The sequence below is a fragment of the Acanthochromis polyacanthus genome, chromosome 5 (assembly GCF_021347895.1).
Source record: "Acanthochromis polyacanthus isolate Apoly-LR-REF ecotype Palm Island chromosome 5, KAUST_Apoly_ChrSc, whole genome shotgun sequence".
In the NCBI taxonomy this organism is placed as follows: domain Eukaryota; kingdom Metazoa; phylum Chordata; class Actinopteri; family Pomacentridae; genus Acanthochromis; species Acanthochromis polyacanthus.
The window spans coordinates 4673819-4691963 of record NC_067117.1 but is presented as its reverse complement, the minus strand read 5'-3'; the positions used below and the strand labels follow the sequence as shown (position 1 = coordinate 4691963).

The 18145-nt window shown below is 35.9% G+C and overlaps 2 protein-coding genes and 1 long non-coding RNA gene across 3 annotated transcripts; all 3 read left to right on the top strand.

Moving 5' to 3' along the window:
* Positions 1-572: 572 nt before the first annotated feature.
* Positions 573-8649, top strand: LOC110955601 (adenosine receptor A1). Its single transcript, XM_022200657.2, has 2 exons — positions 573-2103; positions 6857-8649. The coding sequence occupies exons 1-2, from the start codon at positions 1748-1750 to the stop codon at positions 7491-7493; spliced, it is 993 nt and encodes a 330-aa protein (XP_022056349.2). The 5' UTR covers positions 573-1747; the 3' UTR covers positions 7494-8649.
* Positions 8650-9391: 742 nt separating this feature from the next.
* LOC127533917 (uncharacterized) lies at positions 9392-13929 on the top strand. Its single transcript, XR_007941805.1, has 2 exons — positions 9392-12156; positions 13344-13929. It is a non-coding gene; the product is annotated as an uncharacterized LOC127533917 (long non-coding RNA).
* Positions 13930-14825: 896 nt separating this feature from the next.
* rplp2 (ribosomal protein, large P2) lies at positions 14826-17437 on the top strand. Its single transcript, XM_022200642.2, has 5 exons — positions 14826-14968; positions 16686-16809; positions 16890-16938; positions 17029-17127; positions 17308-17437. The coding sequence occupies exons 2-5, from the start codon at positions 16687-16689 to the stop codon at positions 17382-17384; spliced, it is 348 nt and encodes a 115-aa protein (XP_022056334.1). The 5' UTR covers positions 14826-14968; position 16686; the 3' UTR covers positions 17385-17437.
* Positions 17438-18145: the final 708 nt, after the last annotated feature.

Below are 18145 nucleotides of genomic sequence, written 5' to 3'. Positions count from 1 at the left end.
AATTAACTTTTTGTAAGTGCTCAAACTTGTGTCCGCCGCAGTCCAAGTTACAGAAAGTACATTTTGTGCAGAACAGTGGAAGACAAAGAGGCGCAGCAGGAGAAATAATGCCACAGAAAAGTAAGGCATTTAGCAGTTATTTAGATAAAAAAAACAACGCATGAATGTACTTTAAAGCTTCATAAAACATTCTAGCTTCTCAGATGATGCTTTAGATTCCAGTTCAAAGCTTTAAAATGCTGCTATTGATCTGATTTTACTGCTCGTGGATGACATAAGTGATTAACTAGACCTCAGCCTCTACAAATCTGTCATAACTCCAATTAACTGCATGTCTTTTAAGTATTGATGCTGTGTGATTAAAATGTCACTCCATGGGAGGATCCTTCACTCAGGAGACTTCAGTCACACTGATTAACCCTCGTGTCGTCCTGCGGGTCAAATTAATCGTTTTAAAGTTTGAAAATGAGAAAAAAAACAAAAACATTTTCACAGTGAAACTTCTGGTGTCCACATTTTCAACTTTTTTGGGAAATTTTTGAACATTTTTTGGTGGAAAAAAAGAAATATTAAAAATGTTTCAACCAAAATCCAGAGAATTTTGCTGGATTTTGGTTGATTTTTTTATGTGAATGTTCTTAAAGAAAGTAGTAGTTTTTATTGTAAGTTTTACTGATATCTATGTAATCACTTTAGATATTTTTAGGATTTTTTTGGAAGATTTTTACTCATTTTTTGAAGATATTTACAAGATCTTTCTTTCCAAATTTGGGGGATTTTTTTTATTTTTTAATGGAACCGTTAAGGGAAGCTTTAAAGGAATTATTAGAATTTTCTTGCTGAAGGTTTTGCAGATTTAAAGTCTGAAAATGTGTGTGTGTGTGTGTGTGTGGGGGGAGGGGGGGCATTTTCACAATGAAACTTCTGATGTCAACATTTTCAGAAAATTTTTGAACATTCTCTGGTAGAAAAAGAAAAGCTAAAATGTTTCTTGAGAACATTCACATAAAAATATCAACCAAAATCCTGCACAATTTGCTGGATTTTGTTAGATTTTTGTGAATGTTCTTAAAGAAAATCTAAGAAGTTTTACTGATATATATGGAACCACTTTAGATATTTTTTGGGATTTTTTTTTTAAGATTTTTGCTCATTTTTTGAAAATATTTACAAGAATTTTTTTGCCAAATTTGGGGAATTTTTTAAAAATAAAACTTAAAGATAAACTTTTAAGGAATTCTTGGAATTTTCTTCCTGAAGGTTTTGCAAATTTTCAGAAATTTTGGGATTTTTTTGCTGAATTTTTGGATTTTTCTCAGACAAAGAAACAACTTTTTTTAAAAACTTTTTTTGGTGCCTGTAAATGAGGACAACAGGAGGGCAAATGTGAGCAAAACTAGAGCTGCATGGTGCCGCAGGAATCAGAGTCCCTCCCCTCGATTTTATGACCACACAGATTAGTGAGGGAGTGAGTAGGAGAGCGAGAGGATGTGGCAGAGTGGTGATGCTCTGGTACCCAGTCCTGTGCAGAGCCTGAACAACATGCTGAGGATTAATCATTCAGGACGCCTCCATGAGCTCCACGAGAAACGTGGCCTGGAGAGGAAGAACTCCTACTTCTGTGGCTGAGAGCAGACAGGGTGGAAGATGTTTCTGGTGACGCAAAGCTTAAAGTGGAGAGAGGAAGCTTCAACCGTTTATTTCCAAGAATCTGAGCAAAGGTAAGTGAGCCAAAAAAAAACCCAAAATGTCTTCCTCTCCTGGAGTGAAGCCTCGGGAGCACGTGGACCTGCTGTACATCTCCATTGAGACGGCCATAGCGCTGGCCTCGGTGCTGGGCAACGTGCTGGTGGTTCTGGTGGTGTGCCTGAACCGGGCTCTGCGGAACACCACCTTCTGCTTCATCGTGTCGCTGGCCGTGGCCGACATCGCCGTGGGGGTCCTGGTCATCCCCCTGGCCATCGTCATCAGCCTGGGCTTCAGCACCCACTTCTACACCTGCCTCTTCCTCTCCTGCCTGCTGCTCATCATCACCCAGAGCTCCATCCTGTCCCTGCTGGCCATCGCCATCGACAGATACCTGCGGGTCAAGATCCCCACCAGGTGAGGAGCAGGTGGAGAAGAAGACTGTTTGAAATGGGAAAATGTGGGCGTTTTTACATTTTGCAGATTGTAAATATGCAAAACTATAAATGTAAAATAGTTTCTAGTCCATGATTATGAAGGAAAACAGTAGACTGCTCATTGTTCTCGTCATTTTGTCTCATTTTTGTAATATTTTTGTTGTTTTTTGTCTTTTTGCTGTCTGACGTTTGTCGTTTGTCTCATGTTTTTGTCATTTGTCCGTTTTGTTGTTGCTTTGTAACTCTTTTGTCTCATTTTTTGTTTTGTTTCATGTCGTTTGACTAATTTATTCATCATTTTGGGTTTCATTTTTGCAATATTTTGTCTTACTTTTGTTGTTTTCTGTATGACTTGTTTAACTCATGTTTTTGTCATTTTATATCTTTTTTTTGTAACATTTTGTCTTACTTTTGTTATTTTTTGTCAGATTTTTCTCATTTGACAAATGTTTTTGTTATTCTGTGCCTTATTTTCGTAACATTTTGTCTTATTTTTGTCATTTTTTGTCTTTTATTGTCTGACGTTTGTTGTTGGTCTCATGTTTTTTTCGTTTTGTGTTTCCTTTTTGTCTTGCTTGTAATTTTTGTCTTATTTTTGTCATTTTGTGTTTTGTATTATTCGTTGTTTTGTGTATGGTTTGTATCATTCTGTGTTTGTTTTGTCTCATTTGTGTTGTCTACTTTTGTGTGGTTTTGTTTCTTGCCAGGGTTAGGGTTTAGTCTTGTCATTTTTTGTGTTGTTTGTGTCATTGGTGTAATTTTTTGTCTTGTTTTTATCGTCTGTCCATTTCTTGTTGCTTTGTAGCTTTTTTGTCTCTGTTTTTGTTTTGTTTCATGTTGTTCGTCTTATTTTTTTGTCATTTTGGTGTCTTGTTTTTGTAATATTTTGTCTGACTTTTGCTGTTTGTCTCATGTTTTTGTCGTGTTTGCGTTTGGTCTCGCCTGTAATTTTTGTCTTATTTTTGTCATTTTGTGTTTTGTTTTGTTGTTTTGTGTATGGTTTGTATCATTTTGTTTTTTTGTCTCATTTGTGCTGTTTGTCTACTTTTTTGTGATTTTTGTTTCTTGCTTTTGTCATTTTTGGTCTCATCTGTGTAACTTTTTGTCTAGTTTTTGTCATTTGTCCATTTTTTGTTACTTTGTCATTTTTTGTCTCGTTTCATGTCGTTTGTCTTATTTTTTCTCACTTTGTGTGTCATTTTTGTGATATTTTGACAGTTTTTTGTCTTATTTTTGTCATTTTGTGTTTTTTTTATTCATTTTTTTGTGTATGGTTTGCATTGTTTTGTGTTTTTGTTGCCTCGCTTGTGTTGCTGGTCTGCTTGTTTGTGGTTTTGTTTCTTGCTTTTGTCATTTTGTTTAATTTTTTGTCTCATTTTTGTTGTTTGTGTATTTTTTTTGTTGCTTTGTAACTTCTGATGTCCACATTTTCAACATTTTTGGGAATTTTTTCAACATTTTTTTGGTGGAAATAAAATAAATGTTAAAAAAATATTTCTTTAAGAACATTCATAAAAATTAATTATTTTTACTAATTTTTAAAAAATATTTTCAAGACTTTTCTTGCCAAATTAGTTGGATTTTTAAAAAAATAAAACTGTCAATTGAAACTTTTAAGGAGTTCTTGGAATTTTCTTCCTGAAAGTTTTGCAAATTTTGAGAAATTTTGGGATTTTTTTTTGCTGAATTTTAACCTTCGTGTCATCCAGCGGGTCACAATTGACCCGGTGTAAAGTTTGGAAATGTGGGAAAAAATATTTTCACAATGAAACTTCAGATGTCCACATTTTCAACATTTTTGGGAAATCTTTGAACATTTTTGGTGGAAAAAAAGAAATGTTAAAAATATTTCTTTAAAAATTCACAATCAACTAAAATCCAGCGAAATTCACTGGATTGTTTTTGATTTTTTTGTGAATTTTCTTAAAGAAAATATTAGAAATTTTACTGATATGTATGTGATCACTTTAGATATTTTTAGGATTTTCTGTAAGATTTTTTTCATTTTTAAAAAATATTTACAATAATTTTCTTTCCAAATTTGGGGGATTTTTTAAAAAGAAAACTTTTAAGGGAAACTTTAAAGGAATTATTGGGAAAAAATATATATTTTTCACAGTGAAAACTTCCACATTTTCAACATTTTTGGAAAATGTTTTGAATATTTTTTGAGCAAAAAAGAAATGTTAATACAGATGTTTCTTTAAGAACATTCGGGGGGGAAAAAAAATCAACCAAAATCCAGCGAAATTCTGGCCTAATTTGGAGATTTAAAAAAAAAAACTTTTAAGGGAAACTTTTAAGGAATTCTCTTTCTGAAGGTTTTATGAATTTTCAGAAATTTGGGGAATTTTTTTTGCTGAATTTTTTTTTTTCAGACAAGGAAACAACATTTTTTGGTGCCCGTAAATGAAGACAGCAGGAGGGTTAATAAAGCAGTCGGTGAAGATTCTATTTCATGACGGATGTTGTGGTGAAAGTGTCCACAAAAATGACAGTTCTGCTGAGAGGAAGAGCAATAAAATATTCATAACAGAGAGCGATAGGAAATGGATGGACTGGTTGTGATCTGCTTTTCCACTCCGTCGCTGCTTCCTTCTTAAAAATAAGCCATGATCTAAACTAGTCCCACCCTGAACACATTCGTCAGCCTATTTATATCTGTATCTGTCATGAATAGCATTTATCCCATGACCTCTTATTTATCTCTAATACAGTTTGAACAATCTCAATTGGACTTCTTCCTCAATAGAAAACCCCCTAGTTTTCTGATAATATATTAGGAATAAATGATCATGCCACAGGTACCAATAACCTTTATTTTTTTATAGTCTTGCAGCAAAATGTGTGTTTTTAACCTCATCTGGAGGAGGATTTCAGTGATGTCTGTCACACCGCGGGGCCATATATCATTGCCTGGTTTAATGCAAATCAATGGGCTGGACATCAAAAGCTTTTAAGCAAATTAAAACGCTCCTGACATGAGCACAGTTTGTTATAAGACTTGGCAGTGGCCCGTGCTTATTGTTTAGCAGTTTTTAAACCAACTTTTTGCATCCATCTTGCTAAATACAGTACTGCAGATTATTATTACTGTTATTAAAATTAGGTTTTTTTTTTTTTGTTTAACCTTGATGTTTAGACACTTTAAATAGGGCTTCGGAGTTGCTAAAATTGACGATGATGCAATTGAAAAATCGCCTTTGTCTCGTGTCCAAGCTTTTAATTTGATGACTCGCTGTGTGTTTGGAAGCGTTTTATCGCGTCTCGATCATATCTGCCATTTATCGTGCTTTAGAAATCTGAATCTGACAATATTTGTGAGCTTAAGGCAGGATGCCCAACAAAATGCAACGTTGGAGGTTTTGATTTTACCCCATAACTCCACATATAACTTATAATATGTAAAATTTAGACAGTCCGCCTCTGCACAGAATGCCTTATCTATTAACCCTCGTGTCGTCCTGCAGGTCAAAATGAACCGTTTTAAAGTTTGAAAATGTGGAATAAAAATGCATTATCACAGAGAAACTTCTGACGTCCACATTTTCAACATTTTTGGAAATTTTTTCAACATTTTTGGGTGGAAAAAACAGAAATGTTAAAAATGTTTAGTAAGAATATTCACATAAAAATCAACCATTTATTTGTGAATGTTCTTAAAGAAAATAGTAGAAATTTTACTGGCATATATGGAATCACTTTAGATGTTTTTAGGATTTTTTTTGGAAGATTTTTACTCATTTTTTGAAAATATTTATAAGATTTCTTTTTGCAAAATTTGATGGATTGTTTTATTTTTCTAACAAAATTTTTAAGGGAATTTTTAAAGGAATTATTTAAATTTTCTTCCTGAAGGTTTTGCAAATTTAAAGTTTGAAAATGTGGAAAAATATATATTTTCACAGAGAAGCTTCTGATGTCCACATTTTCAGCATTTTTGGGAAATCTGAACATTTTTTGGTAGAAATAAAATAAATGCGAGAAAAAAAGGTTTCCTTAAGACCAATTCACAAAAAAAAAAAAAAATCAACCAAAATCCAGTGAATTTTGCTGGATTTTGGTTGATTTTTTTTTTAATGTTCTTAAAGAAAATATTAGCAGTTTTACTGATTATATGGAAACAATTTGGATATTTTTACTCATTTTTTGGAAAATTTTTGCTCATTTTTTGAACATTTTTATAAAAACATTCTTGCCAAATTTGGGGGATTTTTTTTAAAGCAAGACTTTTAAGGGATTATTGGAATTTTCTTTGTGAAAGTTTTGCAAATTTTCAGAATTTTGTAGAACTTTTTGGCTGAATTTTTGCACTTTTTCAGACAAGGAAACAATATTTTTTGGTGTCAAACATTTTTAGCATGTCTTTTTTTTCCACCAAAAAATGTTGAAAAACTTCCCAAAAATATTGAAAATGTGGACATCAGAAGTTTCACCGTGAAAATATTTTTTTCCCCGCATTTTCAAACTTTAAGATGGGTCATTTTTGACCAGCAGGACTACATAAGAGTTAAGTAGCTGCATTGTTTTGAATTTATTTTCTTATTTTTCCACTGTGAAGCACTTCGGTCACCCTTTGGGCTCTTATGAAGGACTGTACAAATAAACTTTGATTGATTGAGTTAGATCCAGCTGGTGCCTGAGAAAAATGACTGGCATTTGTTCAAAGAAACCCCATTAAAGTCGCCTCCATGTGTGCATTTAGGTGATTGGAAAATGTCTCTTCCCATCAGGTACAGCACCATCGTGACCCAGGGGAGGGCGTACGTCGCGGTTTGTCTCTGCTGGATCCTCTCCTTCCTCACCGGGCTGGTTCCCATGATCGGCTGGAACAACCGCGACGCTCGGGGAAACCTCAGCAGCTCCAGCGAGATCGTCTGCGAGTTCACCGCCGTCATGAGGATGGACTACATGGTGTACTTCAACTTCTTCGGCTGGGTGGTGGTGCCGCTGACCATCATGATCGTCCTGTACGGGGAGATCTTCAGGGTGATCCGGCGGCAGCTCAACCGCCGGGCCGAGGCCACGTGCGACGGAGAGCGGTACTACCGGAAGGAGCTGAAGCTGGCCAAGTCGCTGGCCTTGGTGCTCTTCCTGTTCGTGGTGTGCTGGATGCCCATACACATCATGAACTGCGTCAGCTTCTTCTGCCCGACGTGCTACGTGCCCAAGCTCGCCATGTACGTGGGGATCTTCATGTCCCACGTGAACTCGGCCCTCAACCCCATGGTTTACGCCTTCAGGATAAAGCGGTTCCGCGTCACGCTGATCCAAATCACTCGCCGATGCATGTTGTGTAAAGCTGCAGAGCCGACCCCGTGTCCCACCAGCACCCCATGCCTCACCGAGAAAGTGGACGTAAACCCGTGAAAAGGACCGCAGCGTTTCTTTGTCGGTCGATGTTTCCACTGGGAACACATCAGGGATTATATAAGATATGGACCCGATATGGAATATCAAACCGTTACTAAAAGACACAGCAAGTCATGGGACAAGTCTTTAACCCTCCTGTTGTCCTCATTGACGGCCACCAAAAGATACTGCTTCCTTGTATGAAAAAAATTCAGTAAAAAAAAAATCCCCCCGAATTTCTGAAAATTTGCAAACTTCCAGTAATTCCTGAAAAGTTTTCCTTAAAAGTTTTATTTTCACTGTAAAAATATTTTTTCCCAACATTTTCAAACTTTAAATTTGCAAAACCAGGAAAATTCCAGGAAGAATAATTCCTTAAAAGTTTTATTTTAAAAAATCCCCCAAATTTGCAAAGACAATTCTTGTAAATAATTTTTAAAAATGAGTAAAAATCTCCCATAAAATCCTAAAATATCTAAAGTGACTACATATATCAGCAAAAGTTTTAATCTTTTCTTGCCAAATTTGAGGGATTTTCTTTTTTTTTTTAATATATATTTGAAAATTTTAAGGGAAACTTTTCAGGAATTATTGGAATTTTCTTCCTGAAGGTTTTGAAAATTTAAAGTTTGAAAATGTGGGAAAAAACAATATTTTCACAGCGAAACTTCTGATGTCCACATTTTCAACATTTTTGGGAAATTTTTTGAACATTTTTTGGTGGGAAAAATGTTCAAAAAAATGTTTAAGAACACCCCCCCCCCACCACCACCACCAAAAAAACCCCGACCAAAATCTAGTAAAATTCACTGGATTTTGCTCGATTTTTTTGGCTAATGTTCTTAAACATTTTTAACATTTCTTTTTTTTCCACCAATAATTTCCCAAAAATGTTGGAAATGTGGACATCAGAAGTTCTGCTGTGAAAATATTTTCAAACTTTAAAACGAGTCGATTTGACTCGTACAATGACAACGGTTAAAAAAAAACAAAAACAAAAAACAGATCTTGCAACCAGAGGAGCCAATATTATCCCCGTCTGTCTGCATTATTTTGTTTTCCCTCAGTGCTTCCTGAATCGATTCATGTTGAATTCTAACATAATAAGTGATACAACAAACATTTCATGCTCTAAAAGGTCGATGGTAAAAATAAAGATGAGTAGTTTCTTCAAGTTTTGGCTGTGATGTCATGAAACAGAACAGTTGAGCGTGGTGTGGTTTAGCAAGAAAAATTAAACCTAATAGTAGATCTGACACATGAGAAACTTGCTGGTAGGCGTCAAAATAGCAGGAAACCACAATGGGAGGCAACAGCCATTAGAGAGACAACACTGTCCACACCCTGAGAGTTTTACTGAACAAAACACTCAGGGATCAGCTGATATCAGCCATGTCTTGTTTGTTTAAAGTAAATCAGCATTGTGTTTTACGGTGTCAGACTCATTCTAGTTCAGCTCCACATTCAGCCCAGTTTGAGCTAAAGTTGGCCGGAGCAGTAAAATCACAGCAGAATAGAGAAATAAAATGACAAAAAATTAGAAAAACGACACAGAACAAAACAAAAAAGCAAAAAAAATGGCAAGAAAAATGACAAAACAAAATCACAATGACATAAATGAGACAAAACAAGAAACAAAATGACAAAAACATGAGACAAATAACTAAAGAAAGACAAAAACAAGACAAAATATTGCAAAAATAAGGCACAAAATGACAAAAAAACCTCAAGAAATAAAATAAAAAATGAGACAAATGACAAAAAACAAAAAGACAAAAATGTCATTAAAAACTTACAAAGTGACAAAAAGGTGAAAAAAACAAGACAAAAAATTACATTATTAATGACTAACGAGACAAAGAAAGAAAACAAGACAAAAAAAAATCACACAAATGACAAACGAGACAAAACAAGAAACAAAATGACAAAAACATGACACAAACAACTAAAGAAGACAAAAAACAACAAAAAAGACAAAATATTGCAAAAATAAGGCACAAAATGACAAAATCGAGAAGTAAAATGACAAAAAATGAGACCAATGACAAAACAAAACAAAAAAGAGACGTACAAAGTGACAAAAAGGTGAACAAGACAAAACAAATTACACAAATGACAAACGAAACAAAGAAAGAAATAATACGACAAAAAATAGTCAAACTACACAAGCAAGACAAAACCACGAGAAAAACGACACAAAATTGCAAATAAAGCAAAACACAAAATGGCAAAAAAACAACAAAAAACGCAAGCAAGACAAAAGGAGAAATATAATGACAAAAACATGAAACAAATGACACAAAACAAAAAATAAAAATAAGACAAGAAAAATGACAAAAAAAATCACACAAATGACAAACGAGACAAAAGAAGAAACAAAATGACAAAAAATGAGACATGACAAAACAAAAAGACAAAAATGTCATTAAAAACTTACAAAGACAAAAAAAATTACACAAATGACAAACGAAACAAAGAAACAAAACGACAAAAAAGTCAAACTACACAAAAGACAAAAACGACACACAAAATCGCAAATAAAGCAAAAAGAATTGGCAAAAAACAAAAAAAACGCAAGCAAGACAAAAAAGAATAAATAAAATGACAAAAACATGAGAAACGGCAAAAGTCAGTCAAAAAAAAACAAGAAAAACAAGACAAAATGTTACAAAAATGAGGCACAAAAGAACAATGAGCAGTCTAGTATTTTACTATATGATCAAAACAACGTGTCATGGTCTAGAAACTATTTAAAATTTATAGTTTTAAAATTCACAATCTGCAGTTAATGTCTTCTCTGTAATTTTGTCCTCTGGAGGACCGCTTTTGGCCCCCGGGCTTCATGTTTGACACCCCTGTCATTGACAGTAGACTAATTGGGAAGATAGGAAACATTCTAACAGGAGATTTACAGCACAGAGTTTGTGTTTTTGCAGCTGAACCTCTGGTGGATCTGAAGCACTGTTCCTACTGGTGTTGGTACAGATGGAACCACAGCAGTAATCAGTCACATGCTTCAACATATCGACTATCTAGACCAGGGGTGTCAAACATGCGGCCCGCGGGCCAAAACCGGCCCTCCAGAGGGTCCAATCTGGCCTGCAGGACGACTTTGTAAAGTGTCAAAGAGAAGACATGAACTGTAAAATACCAGATTGCTCATTGTTCTTTTGCCATTTTTTGTCTCATTTTTTGTAATGTTTCATCTTTTTTGTCTGACTTTTGTTGTTTCTCATGTTTTGTGTTTCCTTTTTGTCTCACTAGTGATTTTTGTCTTATTTTTGTCATTTTTTTGTTTAGTTTTATTCATTGTTTTATGTATGGTTTATATCATTTTGTGCTTTTGTTGTCTCGCTTGTGTTGTTTGTCTACTTTTTTGTGGTTTTGTTTCTTGCTTTTGTCATTTTTGGTCTCGTTTGTGTCATTTGTGTAATCTTTTGTCTAGTTTTTGTCGTTTGTCCTTTTTTTGTTGTTTTGTAAATTTTTTGGTCTTATTTTTTGTCGTTTTAAGTCTCGGTTTTGTCATTTTGTGTCTCATTTTTGTAATGTTTTGACTTGTTTTTGTAGTTTTTTGTCTTTTTTTGTCTGATTTTAGTCATTTTGATCATAAAGTAAAATACTATATGGTTCAGTCTCAGACATCTGTGACTGAAAGTTTCAAGTCACTCTTAGTGTCTCAGCAGTAACAGTAATAGTAATAGCAGCAATAGCACCAGTCTCAGGGCACCATCCACAGATGCTGAGATATGAACTCGCCGAACAAATCTGATTAAAGTTAGCGGAAAGGCTAATTAGAAAATGCTCGCGTTGGGGGTTTGAAGAGTCGCAAGAATGCAGAAGAACCAGAGCAGGAGAATTTATGAGAGTAAGGTCAATGGAGGGTACAGTGTGTTTTCTCCGTGTGTTTCACAGAAACCATTCGATATCCAGAGAAGTGAACAGGCCCTGCTCTGAATGTAACCGAACAATGAAGTCACTACAACAAACGAGCAGCGGTTCAGCCATCCGTCTTCATCACAGAGTGCAGGAACCTCTTCAGCTAATTCAGTTAGTTCAAGTCATATTTCAGAAGCTGTGGCAGGACGGTGAAAGGCTCTGCAGCAGTTGAGTGAATGACCCTCAGAGCATTGTGCTGAAGTGATTTATTCAACTCCAAAGCTAAAGCTTCTGCTAAACCTGCGCCAGCTCTGCTTCGTCATCAGTTTGACTTCTGTCTGATTTCAGTCACACTACATCCACTCACAGCATTTAACACCATAAAAAAAACGTCTAATCAGGTTTAGAATACGCACCTTTAAGCGGTTTGTCATCTAAAGGTGCAGGTTTTGTGTTAATACCTACAGTGAGCTCTATGAAAACATTTATTTAAGTCAGATTCATCAACATGTTGAAGCTTCACCCTCTATCTCTGTCTGTCTGTCCCTCGGCCACAAACGCATCGATACGAACATTAATACCATCTGTCCCCTTCATCCTCGCCGAGGGATTTGAAAGTGCTGAGTGTGGTCTAATCCACAGCCCTCATCTTAGCGAGCGACGCGCCGCACAACCAACCTGGCATTCACCGCCTCCACACTACCTGCTGCTGTGGTCAATTTAATGTAAAGTCATACGGAGTCATTGTGAGAATCCCAATCCTCTGTGTGTCTTCGTCTCATCTAAAAGACTAATCGTCATCGAGGTAAGGCTCTTTCACTGCAAAAACTCCAAATATTACCAAGTCTGTTTGTCTTGTTTTTAGTCAAAATGCCTCATCCCACTTGATTTAAGATTAATTCACTTAACAAGAGACATTTCAGCAGATGGAGGGACTTGTTTTAAGACAATGCATCTTAAATATCTTGTTGAGTCAAACAATCTTGAAATTATCTTGTTTTAACCCTTGTGTCGTCCTGTAGGTCAAATTTCCCAGTTTTACAGTTTGAAAATGTGGAAACAAATATTTATTTTCACAGTGAAAACTTCCACATTTTCTACATTTTTTTGGAAATTTCTGAACATTTTTTTGATGGAAAAAAGAAATCTTAAAAAAATGTTTTAGCCAAAATCCAGTGAATTTCGCTGGAGTTTGGTTGATTTTTTTGTGAATGTTCTAAAAGAAAATATTAGAAGTTCTGCTGATAAATATGGAATCACTTTAGATGTTTTTAGGAATTTTTTTGGAAGATTTTTAGTCATTTTTTGAAAATATTTACAAGAATTTTCTTGCCAAATTTAGGGGACTGTTTTTAACAAAACTTTTAAGGAATTATTGGAATGGAATTTCCCGAATGTTCTTAAAGACAATATTAGGACTTTTACTGATATATATGGAATCACTTTAGATATTTTTAGGATTTTTTTTTGAAAGATTTGTATTCATTTTTGGAAAGTGTTTTTAATTTGTACTTATTTTTTTGTTTTTATTTATTGCCAAATTAGTTTTCATTAAATCAAATTTTTAAGGGAAACTTTTAAGGAATTTTCTTCCTGAAGATTTTGCAAATATTTATAAATTTGGGGAATTTTTTTGCTGAATTTTTGGATTTTTTCAGAGGAAGAAACAACACTTTTTGGTTCCTGTAAATGAGGACAGTAGAAGGGTTAAGACACCTTCGCTTGACAATCCTGCTCAAATAAGTTTTCCCAGCTAATTTTAAGATCTCAATATTCATATCTTATTCCAGAAATCTTATCAAGCCATTTTTCACTTGTTCTACTGGCAGATTTTTTCACTTATTTCAAGGTAAAAGTTCTCTGAAATGAGTTTTTTCTTGTTTTTAGAGGAACATTCTTTCCAGTGTGATAAGACAAAGTTCTTGAAGCGTCTAAGAAACACTTTCTCTGCTTCAGTCTTCAGATATAACATCTTCTTTCTGCCATCCTCAGACTTACAGGAGTTCAATCTAAAGCACCAAACTGCTCTAAAATGGCTGAAACTGATGGACCAGAGGGCGGCCGAGACCTGGAGGCTCCAGAGGACAACGAGCTGGACGACGAGTACAGAGCCTTGCTTCATTTCGCCAAATACAGCGAAGCTCGTCATGCACGGCCTCGGGAGCAGTGGACCTCCAGGGAAAAGGCAAACTACTACATAGACCGCTTCTTCCTGGGGTTTTTGGTCGTTTTTTTTCTCGTGCTGCTGGGAGAATGTTGCTATAAAATGTGGTATGTGACAAACGTGAAGAAGATCGCGGAGTTTGTGTCGGATTCTGTGGTGCTTTTGTTCGACTGGCTCCTCAAACAGGAGAGACACGAGGAGCTGGCCGAGCTGTAGGCCGTCCAAGAAGATGATTTCATTGCTGGGTCGCCACTTTTTCGGAGGTTTTCTATCACATTCAAAGCACACGTGGTATCACAACTCCTCAGTAAATAATCCATTTGTAGCTGCAGCTTAACTAGAGGAAATGGCTGGACGTCTTCCATACTCCATTTCTGTTTGTGTCTTGATGGAAATAAATGCAATAATATGCAATTAACTGTCTCAGTGTGTACTGTCATAAAGTAGCACACTACACACTGCAATCGCAATTTATTTGAATTATTCTTGTGGTACATGAAGGGCTGCTGCTGTAACGCATTTAAATAACAAATCTAGAGGTTTTATAGTGTCATTTTAAGGGGAGACCTGACAACTATATGATCTCCTCTGCTCTTAAATCCAGATGCTGCATTACAGTTTTCCTGTTACATTTACTTCATATCTAAAATTATATATGTGTATTTGTGACTTATGAACTGGTATATGTAGATACACGCACTGAAATTTTAAAATAAGCACGAGTTTGACCGGTTGCAATGATAAAAAGCAGCGAGGAATGGGGGAATGCATCAAAAATAATGACAATATAATAAATTAATATCACAAAAGGGGCCTTTCTGCTGCCTTGCAAATGCTTTTAACCCTCCTGATGTCTTCATTTACAGGCACCAAAAAATATTGTTTCCTTTATCGTTTTGCAAATTTACAATCTGCATTTAATGTCTTCCCTGTAATTTTTAGACTTTGAGGGCCAGATTGGACCCTTTGGAGGGCCGCATGTTTGACACCACTGCTTTAGTAGAACACACATCTGACACGGCTGTTACAGATCAAAGTATGCCTTTCTCTCTACATAGACACACATACTGTACTATAAACATAATTCCATACATAACTGTTGACATATTAAATGCAGCCTTATAAACAACTATTCAGACTGCAAGCTGCCAGTTATCCTGTTAAATAAAGCTTTCTGCAATAAAACCGGTAATTTAAGTAATGCAACGTTTAATATAACAGTGGAAGGTGTTCACACAGTTTAAATGTAAATGCTAAATACATAAAGTGTTGGTAAACAACTCAGTCAATCCGACTGGCACACAGCAGGACACTAAAATGCTGACGTAATGACTGCCATCCAAACTGGCCAATTATATCGATGCTATTAATTCTTATAACTTCCTGTCCCGCCCCCCTGTCTCTTCCGGATTTTCTAGCGTGACCGACGTTTCGTGTCTATTTAGACTTAAAAGTAAGTCCACGTTTCGTCTATTTTATACATGTTGCGGGGGTCAGTTTGCGCCTCGTTGTGTCTTTTTTTGCGAGACACGATCGACGGTCGCTTTTAATGAGCGATAAATGTGTCGTTGTTGGCTAATGGAGGACGGCTACAAACACTGGGCGCCATGCTGTCAGAGTTAGCTCGGAATAAACAGGTTTTACAACTTAACGTGGTTTTAACGCTGCTTGAATGGTCGTCACAACGCGTCTTAGCAATACAATACAAAGTCAAACAATTACCTTTTCAAGCTCGTCTCTTTATCCGTGTTTAATTTCAGTCTACGGTCGTTTTAGTATGCTAATAAGAAAGGCTAGCGCTAGCTAACGTCAAACCGGGCTCCTCCCCAACATGTTTACTCGCTCATTACTCAACAGTATTCCAACACTAATGGTACTCTGAAGTAAAAACTGCTCTTTATATTCGAGTTTATTAGGCAGTTTGTTTTTTTACATGTAGGTAACGCGTCGTTATAACACATAAACCTGCTGGAATACATGCTAGCCGCCTAGTGGTGACTATAAGCACTGATGTTAAATAAACAACGTAATAGGGCGTTAACTAAAAGACAGAAAATTGTATTAATAATGTACAAATAAACAGTGTTTTCACTGTATTTCATTCGCCATGGTCGTGGCTGCCTTTCCCATCTTATTTGGAGCTAAAATCTGCAGATAATTTATTTGATTCTAATAAATAGGTGCACACAGGTTACAAAAAACCCACATCATATTTGATTATTTGTTTTCATAGTTTTCTGTGTAGTAAACATGAGGTGTGAGAAAATACACAGCTGAATGTGGGCATTAGTGAATTGTGTTGAGCATCATTTCCTGTGTTTGTGCATTTTCTAGACCAATCACACATTTAGGTTTTAATCAGCAGCACAGTTAATATTCACAGTCGTCCTTTTAATAACACTGACTTCTGTCATTGTTTTGTTTCATACATAAACACTCATAGTGACAATAGCCATCACTAAGTAGAAACTCGGCTGACATTCAGGTTTCTTTTGTCCAACAAAAAGTTCCAGTTTGATGTGATAAGATGCAGCAAAGTGACCAATTCTCATCAACGATGCAGAGTAATTTTTTATCCTGACCTATTAATCGTACTTTTTTCCTCAAATGGTGGAATTGTTCATTTCAGATGTTGGTAGAATCTGCTTAATTCTTGAAAGACTCGTCATTATTTATTTTTTTGACTCAAATAAAGGAACGTTTTCACATGCTAACCCTTTAACACCCAAGGGTCATACAGGCCGCCTGGATTTATTTATTTGGGCTATAAAAGAGTCAGAAGTCATACTATGAGTGATTGCTTTTACCCTTTTTTTTCCCCCAGAACAACCTAAGCACATAGACAATGTAACAACAGTTTAAAGTGGAAAAAACAAACAGAAATTGACTTGAATTTTTCAGTATTTTGCTAAATTAGGGACTGGAGTTGAACATGAACAAAATATTAGAGAACAAAAAGTGTAAAATATGAACTGTGATAAATATTTACAAACATTTTAATTTTATAATCCTTGTAAAATGGGAGTGGCGTTGTTCCTGTGGGATTTAAAGGGTTAAAGCTTCCAGGTTAATATACTTGACTCCATGTTGTGCTTTTACATACTTGAAGAGGCTTGACGTTGGTGAAACTTCAGATTGTTCACCTGTCATTTCCTGTCTCGTCTCTGCAGAATGCGTTACGTGGCCGCTTACCTCCTCGCTGTGCTCGGTGGAAACACCAGCCCCTCTGCTAAGGACATCAAGGCCATCTTGGGCAGCGTGGGAATTGAGGCCGATGACGAACGCTTAAATAAGGTGTGCCATGGAATAGTGGTTAGTTTTGTTTTTTTTTGACATTGCAGGTGCCTTATGCTTAAATGTTTTATTCTCTACAGGTCATTAGTGAGTTGAACGGCAAAGACATCAATGAAGTCATGAACTCAGGTATAAGCCCTTCAATAAAAACAGCTTCAGAGTTCAAGATGACCTACATGGAAGCTTACTAAAAATATTTCTGTTTTCCTCTTTCCACAGGCCTCTCTAAGTTAGCCTCTGTGCCAGCAGGTGGCGCTGTGGCAGCGCCTGCCGCTGCTGGTGGTGGGGCTGCTGGAGCTGGGGCTGCACCTGCTGCTGGTACGTGTACATATATATATCTGTCTTTCTTAGCTTAAGCTGATAAAGAGAAGCTTAAGAATATTTTGTAAGATAGATTGAGGTTGTAAATGGCATTAGTCCTTACCTTAAATGAAGCTCCGGTAGCATTTAGAAACAGTAGACGTTGTTGCTGACTGTCGTCTTTGGTCTCATTTCCAGCGGAAGAGAAAAAGGAGGAGAAGAAAGAGGAATCAGAGGAGTCAGACGAAGACATGGGCTTTGGACTTTTTGATTAATTTTCCTTCTCTGTGTTTAAAAAGCAATAAAAATGTAAAAGGTTTACACAAAACATGTTGTTTTGTCCTTTCATGGGGTCTTCCTTAAGGGGGAGTACACCTTATATGCCTTCAAAAAAAAAAAAAAGTTACGTGCTTAAACTATTCATTAGGTGTCAAAGAAATGTTTAGTTAGTGACATACAACAGCTTGGCAAGTACATGTGCATGGTTCACAATCTTTATCTGCCATTTTCTCAAAATCTGTATGTTTTGGGACAGGTGTTACATAAAACCTAGTAACTTTTAAACTATTTGAGCAATCATGCTGATTTTTTTCACAGGTAGTTCTTAAGACAGTACTTCTTAAAATAATGGATGCTTTTTAAAAAATTTTATAATCTGACCACTGAAGACCATTTTCATTCTGGGGTAAAGAGTTATTTATATTGAAATGGTTGCTGTGGCAATAAGAAAAAGAGTTACCCCCAAAGCACCCAATGTTTGTTTTACAGTAGGTTACTCTATCAAAAGGTATAATAGTCATTAACCCAAAATTTATGGACTCTGAGTAGATAGCATATAAAGATGGGTCACCGGGAAATGTGCATTGGCATGTTTATGACAAGATGTTGTCCCAAGGGATCACTGCATGTAACTTCTGTTAAAATGATGTATAGCATGTTAGATTGGTTCATATCAAACATTAAGAGCCTATACAATATGATGGCTTTGTGAACCTGTGAAATAAGGTGTACTCCCCCTTAAATATTATTGGACAGA

Bases quoted from the DNA above. Each gene is read 5' to 3' on its own strand.
- LOC110955601 (XM_022200657.2), top strand. From the start codon at position 1,748: ATGTCTTCCTCTCCTGGAGTGAAGCCTCGGGAGCACGTGGACCTGCTG. The intron at 2,104-6,856 runs GTGAGGAGCAGG...TCTTCCCATCAG, and splicing joins CGGGTCAAGATCCCCACCAG to GTACAGCACCATCGTGACCC.
- rplp2 (XM_022200642.2), top strand. From the start codon at position 16,687: ATGCGTTACGTGGCCGCTTACCTCCTCGCTGTGCTCGGTGGAAACACC. The intron at 16,939-17,028 runs GTATAAGCCCTT...CTCTTTCCACAG, and splicing joins CAATGAAGTCATGAACTCAG to GCCTCTCTAAGTTAGCCTCT. The intron at 17,128-17,307 runs GTACGTGTACAT...TCTCATTTCCAG, and splicing joins TGGGGCTGCACCTGCTGCTG to CGGAAGAGAAAAAGGAGGAG.